General features: G+C 28.6%; 2 protein-coding genes across 2 annotated transcripts; one reads left to right on the top strand and one right to left on the bottom strand.

The window, feature by feature from the left end:
* The first annotated feature begins 267 nt into the window (after positions 1–267).
* Positions 268–842, top strand: LOC125858693 (uncharacterized mitochondrial protein AtMg00810-like). The gene is made up of 2 exons (XM_049538517.1): positions 268–562; positions 622–842. The coding sequence occupies exons 1-2, from the start codon at positions 268–270 to the stop codon at positions 840–842; spliced, it is 516 nt and encodes a 171-aa protein (XP_049394474.1).
* Positions 843–1,963: 1,121 nt separating this feature from the next.
* Positions 1,964–2,788, bottom strand: LOC125858215 (cysteine protease inhibitor 10). The gene has a single exon (XM_049537931.1). The coding sequence runs from the start codon at positions 2,753–2,755 to the stop codon at positions 2,090–2,092; it is 666 nt and encodes a 221-aa protein (XP_049393888.1). The 5' UTR covers positions 2,756–2,788; the 3' UTR covers positions 1,964–2,089.
* Between the last annotated feature and the right edge of the window lie 10,653 nt (positions 2,789–13,441).

Genomic DNA, 13,441 nt, shown 5'->3' with positions numbered 1-13,441 from the left:
AAGTATTGATGAGGAGAGGGCTGCTGCACTAGATATGGCCACTGTGTAGTTTGATACTGGTAGGGCTGCAGGTTAGTCATAAGAGCAGGGGAAGAATTTGAGTAGGAAGTACTTCCTAATAATGAAGGAGGTTGAAGAATCTGATAGTTGCCTGAACTGCTCCCAGTAGTAAAAATTTGACCAGGAGACCCTGAACTAGACTGAAAATCCATGAAACTAGGGTATGTAATGAGCCAGCGTAAGTATGCTTTAGAGTTGATATCTAAGATGGGTTTAAGTGGAGCCAAACCAGTGTCTACACCTCTGGATCCTAATCTTAAGCTAACATCCATTGAGTATGATATACACGTACAAGGATCAGGAACTATTATTTCAAACATGCCCTTAAAGGATGTTGGCAGATACCAAAGATTAGTGAGAAGGCTCTTGTACTTAACTATGACCAGAGTTGATATCTCATTTGCAGTACAAACATTAAGTCAATTTATGCATGCTCCTAAAGAATCCCATATGGAAGCTGCTCTAAGGGTGGTCAAATATATTAAGACAGCTCTTGGACTTGGTTTGTTTATGCCTGCTCAAAGTTCAGAACTTCTGACTGTCTATTGTGATTCAGACTAGGTACTTGTGTACAAACAAGAAAGTCTATAACTAGATATTTAGTAAAATTTGGAGATGCACTTATCACCTGGAAATCAAATAAGCAAGAGACTGTTGCCAGAAGCTCTGCTGAAGCTGAGTTCAGGAGTATGGCTTCAGCAGTTGCAGAAATAACTTGGCTAATTGGAGTGTACAAGGAACTAGGGGGTGACTATCAAACAACCAGTGGATCTATTCTGTGACAGCAAGGCTGCAATACAAATTGCAGCCAATCCCATTTTTCATGAAAAACTAAACACTTTGACATTGATTGTTACTTTGTCAGAGAAAAACTAACTCAGGGTATGATTAAGACTTATCATGTATCCACCAGAGATCAGTTAGCAGATCTTCTTACAAAAGGGTTATGGAAGGCTCCTCATCTGCACTTAATGGCCAAGCTGAGTTTAAAAGACATCTTTCAACCATCAGCTTGAGGAGGGGTGTTGAGCATAGTGAGACTGAGGAGCTGTTATATGAGTTAGTTAGGATGAATAGTAAATGTCATGAAGTTAGTTAGTTGTTAGTTACTAGTTAAACTATGGTTAGTTTATAATTAACTAGACTAGATGGTTAAAGCAGATCCAATTATACACGCTATATATAGTGGTGTAGATATTTTGTAAAAGATAATTCTGTACAGAATATTCAATACATTTTCTGTTTCTCTTCTTCTTAATAACTGCTCTTCACATTGTTATCGAAAATGTCATGTGGAAAGTTGAAATTAAAGAATTGCTAAAAAATGAAAGGGTTTTTTAAATAAACTAAAAAAAGAAAATAAGTCAAATAAATTAAAACAGAGAGGATATAAAATTTTGACAGATTGTTATTATTCGTTGCGTAAAAATTTAACCAATACGTTTTTTGTTTCCAAGTTGGTCCAAATCAACTTCGAATTGTTCCAAATTTGATATGCAACCTTCTCATATAAATCACAACAACTCTTCAATTATTAGATTCAATTCAATGTAAAATCTTCAAAAATACATAAATATAATGTCTTCAATATTCAACAAAAGAATTGTTAGAGTTATGTTATCAATATTATAATTCATTACTACTATTTAGTATCTAAACTCCTAGCTCGTCTCATCCCAATATTACTTTGGGCAGATCATTTAATTTCCTACTCGACCATCTAAACTTGTAGGGTTTTTTCCCTTATATATATGATGATGCGATCTCCTTTTGTATTACTATTAATTGTGTAACAAGTAACGATATCGAGACCTTGATTAACAACAAATACAAAAGTAACCCTAACTTAAAAAGAAACCACAAACTAAAGAAATTTATGTATTTTTGAATGAAGAAGGTAAGGTAAGGTAATAGGCTAATTGCTAGCTTGTTTATTTATTGATAAGCATACATTAAATTACATGGAGCGATAGAAGGATATATCCCCACTTTATTTAGAAAGCTGCAAGCTATCCAGCTAATTAGCATTCTACACCTTGATGAACACAAATGGAATAAAGTCCTTATCGTCATGGACAGTCACCAGACGAGGATATCCATTTTTAAAGTTGCTGCCGATATTTTTGCACTGAAGATGAGAGGGACAATGCAGTAACTTGTATACATTTTTCATACCTCGTACCACCAAGTCAGTTTTCTTGATCTTGAAGATGTCGTTTTCATTTCCTACGTTACCACCAGTTACCACCAACTGTTCATGATTAACTTTCCAAACAGTTTCGTCAACACACAATCTTGATGTTTTAACAAAGAACTTGATATAAACACCAGTCATTACACGCACCACATCACGATAATCCGACTCCGACTTACGAACGAACATGACGGGCGTGCCTTTTCCCAAAAATTGGGGAATCGACATGTGCTGCAACACGGCGTTTGGGCATTGAAGGTTTCCAATATTGTCCAAGTATACGGCTCCGCCCCCGAGGAGAGGATTCTTAATAATGTACCTCTCACCAATCCTCAGCGGATTGCCATCTTGGTCATAAACTTCAGGGAGTACAAGATTATCATCATCATGACAAGTTGTGGGGAGGACAATTGGATTCTCAGAACTGAAAGATTGAGCAAAGGCAACCAAAGAGAGGGTACTTGAAAGCACGAGGAAACTCAAAATATTAATCGACTTCATCTTTCTTTGTGTGTTTTGCTTGCTATGAGTTTATGTCCAATTTATAGAGCTGCTAAGGGCATTTTTGGCAAACAAAAAATGAATACCTACTACCGCCTTAGACACGCCAAATAAGTTTATTCATTTTAAATACCTAATATCAAGTTTCAATATTAACTCACTCTAACACTTTTTTTTTTTTTACGATCAACAAAAATATATACATAATATGTGTTACACTCAATAACATGCATGTAAAGTATCAAATTCGGGTAAGGAATTCTATTGACCAAGGGGAGGGTCTTACGCATCCCTCGAGTCCCGTGGTTCTAGCACGGTCGCTTTTATTGACTTATACTTGACTTATATTATTATTATTATTATTATTATTATTATTATTATTTGGATAAATTGTGTTGTAGGCCATGGTTTGCTTATATTTTTTATTGCGCATTTTTATTTGTTGAACTTTTATTTGGTTTCGACCTATATACGTAACCGCATTCTTAATCTTGGCGTTTAGAGACATAACTGTCTTCTTCGCATCGCACCTAATAATTGTCTATATGTCTTACTTGAATTAATAAAAGTTATCTATATTTTTGACCAAGGTGTGTCACCGCATCCTTGAGTTTCTTTTGCAGTCCCAAAAAGATGTGTAACCACATTCTTAATTGAAACAAATATTTTTAACAGTCCTAAAACTCATATAGTCATTAAAAAATTACTCCGTAATATTTTGTCCCTTAATTATAAATAAAACCAAATAAAATAAAATAAATCTAAATGTTGAGAATACAATATATAATTTTGACATCATTTCTATATCCATTTATTTTATGTTATTAATAATAATTTCTTTAATTTTTTTAGTCTAACTATATCTACTTAGCATTATTATCTAAATCAAGACAAGAACAATGTCATGACCCATTCATTTTTAAGAGGTCACAACTAGCGAATAGAAATAAATAAAATAAAAAGTAATCATTATTAAAGTTACCTTCATTCATTAAACAGAGATATAATAGCATTTCAAACAAATTAAGAATAAAATAAAATAAAAAATAGGAAAACTTGTCATAAAACTACATCAATTTTCATAAATAAATTAAAGAAATAAGGAGAACTTGAATACCGCAAAATCTTGACCGATTAGAGCACCCACAAATTTTTGTAGGTAATTTGTGATGGTATATATGTTGTGTTTAAATAAAAATAGTAATGAAAACGGAAGAAAAGATGTGAATGTGTTGGTGAATTTTTTCTGATCTCCCCTTTGGTGTGCAGCGTGTGCGTGTGTTGTGTATTGTTTTTGTAGTATTTTTCTTCTTTTCGTTTTTCTGTACGCTTTTTGTTATGTAGGAAAGATTGTGTAGTGTTTGTATAGGTATGTGTGGGTATTGTAGTATGTATCTAAGTGTAAGGGAGGGGCTGTACGTGTGTGTGGAGAGGGAAAATGGTGGGGTGGTGAGTGTAGTGGGGTGTAGTAAAGGGATAGTGGGGTTGTGGTGGGTATTGTGCAGGTTACTTACATTATTATTTTTTATTTTTTAAAAGAAGGGAATAATAAGTAACTATATATATAAATAATAAATTATAATAAAATATCAACTAATTATTTTAAATTAATAAAAATCTAAGAAAAAGTCAAATAGCTAGTAAAAAAATATAATTAAAAAATACTAGCTTATTTATAAAAACTTAATTTTAAAATAATATATAATTTTTGTAATCTTTCATTTATTTTTAAAAAATTGAAAATAAAACCTACCTTAAAGTGTGACTCTATTTTTTTGTAGTTTTCAAATCTTTTAAAATAAACTTAATAAAATAAGGTAAAATTCAAAATATTTAATTTAGATTTTTATAAAATATTTGAGCTCTAAAAATGGTGTTAATCTTAAGTTCGATAAAAAATTACGTGTCTACAACTATTTTAACAAATAATTAAAGGGAAATTTAGCAATCTAGTCAACATACCTAACATAATTAGTCAAAATAACTACACTTTAAAATATTTATTTGAAGGTTTGCCAAAATAATATAAATATAAAACAAATGAACAAAAGTAATACATATTCTTAAAAAGTAACCAAAATAGTATAAACGCTACCATGAGTAACGTTTTATCTGTTATTTTATTCATAAAAATTAATGGATAGAAAACAGACTACCATTAACATAAATCGTTACTGTTGATAACGTAATTTGAAAAAAACATATTTTATTAACGGTAACGATTTACTGTTGTTCAACAAATCTTTAACTTAACTCAAGAAATATCTCAATTGTTAAAGGTAATTTTGATTATTTAGTGATATTTATGTTGATTTTGTTTTAAAATTACCGATTATCTTGTATTTCGGGTTTTATATATTACGAATTTTTTGTCAATTTTTTTTATTTTTATGTGAGTTTGGTTAGATAAGCAGGGCCCATTCGGGGTGGCGCTCCCAACAGGATTTTCTCCATATCCAAGGCTCAAACCCGAGACCTCTAGTTAAGGGTGAATCACTCCCACCAATGCACCACAACTCATGTTGGTCCTAAAGTCATTATTATTAAGTAGGTATGTACGTTCAAAATAATTCTTTAAAAAGTGATCATATCCGATCTTAATCAAATACAACTCTAACTCCAACTTCAAAATTTTAAAATAATACTCCCTCCTTCCCCTTTTAGTTGCTATGCTGCACTTTTCAAAATTATTTTGAATTATTTTCTAATTTAAATTAGATTACATTAAAGATATTTTAAATTAAAAAGTTAGATATATATTTGAAAGGTATATACTATAAATTGCAATTTTTTGAATATCAGTATGATGAAAAAATATATCGTAAAATGTTATTCAAAGTTCTTATTATTTAATTCTAAAAAAAAATCATACAACTAAAAAAGGATGAAGTGAATATAAATATATTTAATTTTCATGATCAAATGCATACTAAAATATAGTATTAGTCAAGTTGTCAATCGCCGTAATGATGAAAGGAAACAGGTGAATGCAGCTCATATCACACAAAATAAAGCACTTTATACTTCATCTTTTGACACTACCAGAGTATAAAAAAAATAAAAATGTGTAATTTTCAAGTTTAATACTATAGCCGTAGAGAGTTTGTTTTCGATAAATTTGAGGGAGGAAAGCAAAATTAAGGCATTAACAAATGAATAAAGATGAACTTATATGCTTTGGTTATAAAAGTAGTCTGACATTATTTGTTTGTAAAATTTGGATGCAGTTAAACATGGTTATTAAAGAATCACTTCGACTGTATCCACCAGATCCTATCATTGAACGAATGGCTTGTGAAGATATGATTTGATTTGTTAAACATTTTAATTTTTTAATAAAATATGTTTTTTTTTTTAAAATAAGTATTTTTGATCTCATAACAATTATGCAGTTTTTAACCATGGTTATAGTTATACGGATTGGGTTATCTATAGAAAAGTTAAATGTATAGAACAAATCAAATTCAAATCAAACCTATTAATTAGCTAGCGATTGAGACATAATAATTTTTTATATGTACATTGTGAATCTCACGTACTCAATGGTCCCGTAAATCTTAATCATATTTTGGATAAAAGCCACCTAGCTGCTTAGAGATTTAATGATTTTGGATGTATTTGATATTTTCCCTCCGAACACCTTATCTTCAGTCTCACTTCTCGCAGTGTCTATCTTCCCCACCCCACACTTTTTCTTTTATTATTGTGTGTTTTAATATATTTATCTAGATTATATATAAATATTTTTAAAATAATATTTTTTATTTACCTACTAAACACATAAGAATTTTATTTTCTTGAGAAATATCTTTCAAAAAGAATATTTTCTTTCGTAACGAATATACCTGAACAACCACAAATGTTAATATCAACATTTTGGTTTTAATTGAGTTGAAATGTTTAGAAAGAAAACAAAGCAGAAATGAAAACTATAGGCATACAAAAGTACAAAATAGTTAACCAAACAACTAAGTTACCAAAAATGCAAATAATCTTCTAGTCATGATTTTGTGCTGAAAGTTTTTAGATAACTTTTATATGTACTTCAGTCATTTTGTCTTGGTTTTAATAACCTTAGTTAAAAATGTTTGAAGTTAATTAGTCTTGGCAACAAGGTAAAAGTTCTATAAAATGCTTGAAATTTTGCCTTTATCTAATTTACAACTTCCATAAAAATTGTCTGAATTTTTTTTTATGATGACCTTCACAAAGGCACACCTTAGACAAAAATGTTTATAGGTCTAGGTTTTAAATTGTAAAATTTCTGCTCCATATTAGTTGTTCATCTTTTAAAAAAATAATTTACCCATAATTTTTTTTAAAAAAAAACTTTACAAACTTATTTACATTTCTTAAAAGGAATTAATTATTATAAGGTTAAAAAGAGAAAATAACAATTAATTCTCTCCTGATTTTATAAATTAACAAATAATTTGAAAAAAATATTTTTTTTAAAATATGAATGACTAATATTGAATGAACACTAATCATCAAAGAAATTAAAGAATAATTAAGTAGCCAAATTTTCCGTTCTTATCATCAACTCTACTTGGAGTTGCACTGTTGCAGGCCAATAATGGATATATATTATATAATAATAATAATGTGCCGATGGGACCATTATTAAACCATAGTTAAAACATGATAATGAAGTACGATGGTTAATTAGTTTTTTTCCCAGTTGCAGTAGGCCTAATTAATATAGTGATATCTCTTTAAACACATGAACAATCGATAAAGTGATCTTATTACAATATTGAAGTAGAGAGGTATTTTTAAAGATATCAATAGTTCGCAAACAAAATTAATAATTTATACCAAATTCAGAAGTGTTTTCAATATTTTTGTCTATATATCATCTATTCTCAACTTATAAATTTGAGAGTTCATAAACAATATATGTCCTCTCAGTTTTTAAATTTGTTCAACTTCACCATTATTAACATTGTGAAATTAATTCAATGTCAATTGTACATATTGTGGACAAACCCTAAATTACATAAATTGAAACAAAAGATTATACAATAAAATTATTTTAGTACTAAAAATAGTGTAAAAATTGAGGGCTGAAACTAACGAACATGGTTAATTAAAATTGAGGAACATCGTATCTTTTTGGCCTAAAAATATTTGAATACTATAATTTTATATTATAATGTAGTATCCACCATTGAAGATAAATACCAACAGGCTAACAACCAAGTTATTTTCATTTTTGTCATGTAATCTTAGCTTGTTAAAGCTAAAAATGAATATTAATGTCTTGACGGGACCGCATGTGTTACTATCCCATAACTAAAACGGAGTTCGAAATCAATAAGGCAATAAATTTTTTTGAAAATTCCAAAAAGGATAACTAATTTTTTTATGAAATCAAAATGACAATAATTTGTAACTACGTCTAAATCAGGATTTCTGCCGCAAGAAACAGAAACTCATGACCCTTACAAGGCGCAAAAAAGTTTTTATGATGTTCGGTCCTTAAGTCTACACGTTTGCAAACTCGACCGCTCATTTTTTTGTTAGATAATTAAAAAAATATGACTATTTAGTTGAGATGTTAAATCATCCAACTTTAAATTTATCTAAAATACAGTACCTTTTTTTTACAAAAATACAATGTATTTTAGTCGGTTATTTTTTTTAAAAAAATTATGCCTTTTGAATAGGGGTGTACATGACCAGGTTGGTTCGGGTTTTTCAAATATCAAATCAAACTATTTGTGTCGAATTTTTAAATCTATAAACCAAATCAATAAAATTCGGGTTTTTCAACCTCGGGTCAGGTTTTCGGATTTTCGGGTTTTCTCTGTAAAGTATTCATACAAACATATAATTTGCTTGTACGTCAAATATTTTTTTAGTCCTACCAAAATACAACTATCTAAGGTGTTTCTTAAGAAAATAACACAAAATACGATATGAGTAATGACACTAAAATATCCAACAAAAAAATAATAATAATGAAATCGCATAAAGCAAATCTCACAATTAACAAGTCATAATGAAAATGATCATAATTTAAAAGTATTAAATCATGCTAAAATAAGTTTAATAAGTATTAGTTACATGACTAAATATTAAAGAAATTAAAATTAGATTATGTATTTGAATTGTCTAAACCAATGTAAAACCAAAGAACAAATATACAATATTATTGTCATTCTTAGTGTTGAATTGATTTTCTTTTTGCATTAGTATTAATTTCATTTTGATGTAAGCTTTTATTATAATTGCCAACATCTGTGGACTATAATCTTTATTGAACCATTCAGAATTCTAAGTTTCAAACTTGAAATAATATACTAAAAGATAAAAACTATGAAAAATTATAAGAAATATTTAAAAATAATATCAAAGTAAATATTTTTATGTATAAAATAAATTTAAAATTATATATATAATGTCGGGTTGGTTTGGTCTAGGATTGTTTTTTTTTAGTTAAAATCAAACCAATCCAAATATAGTCGGGTTTTTTTTTTCAATACCAAATCAAGTCAAACCAATCACTAATTGGATTTTTTTTCTCGATTTGACTCGATTTATGATTTGATTCAGTTTTTGGTTCGATTTTATACACCCTATTTTACTTTTGAGTTATCAAAATAGGATTTCTATTGACCGTAAGTTTAATTTGATAATGCAAAATTTTTTAAAATAAATAAATTGTATATTGTAAGTAATGCACATTTCAACACACGTATGACGTATGCGTATTAGGGGTGAAGCTATATAGTTCTTATGACACTTGTTTAAGCTTGGTTTTCTAAAACAATGTTTGGATGTCTCGTTTGTTTAAATATAATGTTTATTTTGATGATTAGTTAAATTTAATTTATATTATTAAATTTATTTTTAGGTAATAACGTAATTTTTTATTTTGTGTAATGGTTGATTTAGTATGAATGTATGGTCATAATATTTTTTTTTTCATTTTGTTTTACTTACTATTTAATAATTATATTTTATTATTTACTTTTTTTTATAGTAAATCTACTTTGTACTCTATTTTTCTGGTGTGTTCATCTTTTTGAATTTTTTGACAACACAAATGGTTTGGTTTGATATTTAAAAAACCCGAATAACTCGATCATGTATACCCCTAGACATGGATCTTGTTCCATAATTACTAGTTATAATAACTACTGTAACATTTATATATTTAATTAAGCCAAATAAATATAATCTTTTCTGATTTTTCTTTTTTTTAAAATAGCCTTGCGCCTTGTAAGGCTCATGGCGGCTGAGCCTTACAAGGCTAAAAGTTATTGCGCCTTGTAAGGCTAATGGGTTTTTGCGTTTTGCGACGGAAACCCTGATTTAGACACCGTTATAAATTGTTGTTCTTTTGATTTCATAAATAATTTAATTGCGGCGGACAACTAACCTGAATAGTAGTTAATCCTGAGAGCACCTTGTACCAAACATAAATTACTCCTTTTCATACGGAATATTGTATTTATGGCTTCTTTCTCATTGGCCTAAAGGATATTGAGTTTAACTAATATTCATTGTCGGTGGAAATTTTATTTTTTACTAATAGTGAATAGTACAATATTGTTTTTAAAAATCATTTCCTTAATTATTTACTCTTTTTTCTTTTCACTCTTTAATCTTAAGACTTATTTTTTTTCTTGCTACCGTCAATTTTTCTCCCTAAAGCTTTTCATCTAGGTGTTAAAAAGATAATTATTATACCTCTCTTTTTTCGAAAAATTCTACTAACAACTATTCTACAAAAATGTAGAATCATATTTAACTAATTTAAAAAGTTACTTTTTTCGTCTAAATTTATGTAAGAATTTGAATTTTGATAGCTAAACGAGTTAATTTATATTATATATATATAAGTTAAATATTTTAAAATTATAACTTATATTATAGTATTTTTCAAATGTGTAAACTTATTTCGAAAAAAATTAAAAATTTAATGTCAAAACTAAAAAGTTTAAATATCAAGGAGTGAAAAGTATCATATAAATTGAGATATTAAAAATACTATGTCATAGAAGGGTGACGGTGATTACTTAGATTTGTTTTGCAGAATGCTGCAAAGGTTGATACTGTAATTTATTTAACTTTGATGGTGTTAAACATCAATAAAGTAGAAATTGACATCAATGAAAAACAATACAATAAATTTTTAAAAATTGTACGTTATTTTACTTAGTTTTGATTTGTTATGAAAACCCGAAAAAACACCAGTACCATTCGTAAAAAAATTTAACCAAAATATATAACAAAATTTTTTCAAAATATATATAAAAAAATTACTATTAATTTAACAATTCCTAAGACTATTTTTAATTAATTAAATCTAAATTACTCATTCTAGGAAAGTGGAAATTTTTATTATGAAATAGAGAGTAGTTGAATTCAAAAGCGATAACTTAAATTTCTGCTTGATCATAATTTTGAACTTGAAATATAAATATTTAAATTTGAAAGTAATTTTTAAAATTTGGAGTTGTATTTGAATAAACTTTTTAAAAGTTTTTGTGAATGAAAGTTTAAAAAATTTGAAAACTTATCCAAATTAACTTTTAAAACCTAGTATTTTTGTGAAGATCAATTTTTAAAATTTAATTCAAAATTTATGACTAATCTCTAGCTAAAAAATTGATTAAACGGAAAAGACAAGTCCTTTTCTTGTCATTGATCAATCAACTCCGCCTTGCAATAATGATGTGTATTTTTTGTTTTATTTTAAGGTGGGTCCAATATGATGAGATTTAAATTTTGATAAAATAGTTCAAATCACCTTCATCCCAAACTCAGAACACAATTTTTCTTATGTGACTTTTGAAAATCCCTAAAACTACTCGCTTAAAATTATAGCATTAATTTTTAAATTAAAGAAAATGTTAGATATTTTAAATTTACATTATGTCCAACACATTAAGAAGTAAAATTCATAGTGACTAATGTTAGTGAAAAATTACAATATAATAAAATTGCAAGATTACAATTGAAAATAAAATGAAGAAATAAATCTCTTTAGGTTGAGGCGCGGATTTCTCGCTCTCTTTGAGTTCCATATTGTTATGTAGATCATCGAGTCGAGTTGTTTCATGCCCATAATTTCGCATGAACTTCGTAAGTTGAGCATCTTTCAGAGAAGTGGTATCTTCAAGTTCTAAGTCTTTAAGTGTTGAGTTCCTAATCCCTTTTGAGAAGTATCTTTGAGTCATTGAGTTGAGTAGTTCATGCTCATAACTCTTCATGAACTCTGAGTTGAGCATTCTTGAAATGAGTAGTATCATTGAAGTTCTTGAGTTCCAAGTATTTGAGTTCTATCTATGGTTATTGAAAACCTTGCATTGAGTTGATCATGTCCATAATTCAGCATGAACCATATTTTTAAGAAGTCTTTTACAAATGTTTTAACTTTGTTTTAAGACTTAAGTTTTGAGTTCAGTAAAGAGTAAAGTTGAAGTTCATTTCTTCAAAAGTATATAGGGATTATGTATTCCTAAGGAGATTTAAAATGTTTTCACATTTAAATAAGAACATAAACTGAGATTTCCAAAGAGCCTTCGAACTAGTTTTCAGAACAGAGTAATCACTTTCTAAATGAAGCAAGAGAGGAAACTGAGATTTCTAAGATAGCTTTTGAGCAAAGTTTTTGAGCATTAATCTCAAATCACATAAAGAAGTATGTTTTTAAAACATATGAGCTAAGTATATTTTGGGAGTAGTATTGAGCACTGATATAGGGATGCAAGTCCAGATAACTCAAGTCTCCATAAATCATGTAGCCATCATGGGCAGAACAATGATCATACTTTTTAGATGATCCTTAGTGTTTTTTAGCATAGACTAGTGGATCCACTTAGTAGTTCAGGTTCTATACCGATGGCAAGGTATAAGACGGTCCTTGGCAACGTGAGGTAAAACGTTGTACGATCACTTAGGCCCATAGTAATGGTTGTCGGTTAGAGAAACTCCCACAGAAACTATATTACTTTATTATATAAGTAAAGTTGAGTTTGTTATTGCATTTTCTTTAACGAACTAAGTTGGTTTTATTGTTTTATAAAGCTTTCATATATTGTGTATTGTTGCTTTATATTGAGTTGAGTATCCAGAGTTGAGTACCCAGAGTCAAATATCATATCTTTGAGTTGAGTATTTAATCTCTGAGTTTGAGTAGTTTTGAATATACTTGAGTATTCCTTGAGTTGAGTAAGTTTGAGAAGAGATAAGTATGTTTCTTTTTTATTAAGTTTCAAGCTTATGTTTATGTTTTAGAATTCCCCTTACATGCTCGTGCATTCCATGTACTGAGTCATTTGGCCTGCAACATCTTTTCATGATGCAGACACAGGTATTTAGGATCATCAACATGAGATTCGTTGATACATCCGGGAGTTCGAGTTAGTTATGGTGAGCCTCCTTGTTTCTGGAGGATTTCATTTACTTTTCAGTTTAGTCAGGACGTCGTAGGTCTTGTCCCGACTTTCATCTTTATCAGTTAGAAGCTTTATAGATAGTCAGTATAGTTGAGAAGTCTATATTATTTATTTATTTTATTAAATATTTTAAAGACTTAAGTTGCTTATTTTATGGCGAGTTGAATATATTGTTTTTATTCTAAGTTGTTCATTTGAGTTAAAATTTTGAAAAGTTGAGTTTATTGAATTTTATTTAGTTTTAAGCTTTTGCATGCTTAAGTTAGTCTTCCAC

Source organism: Solanum stenotomum, chromosome 3 (assembly GCF_019186545.1).
Source record: "Solanum stenotomum isolate F172 chromosome 3, ASM1918654v1, whole genome shotgun sequence".
NCBI lineage: Eukaryota > Viridiplantae > Streptophyta > Magnoliopsida > Solanales > Solanaceae > Solanum > Solanum stenotomum.
This window is presented reverse-complemented; position numbering and strand designations above follow the sequence as displayed.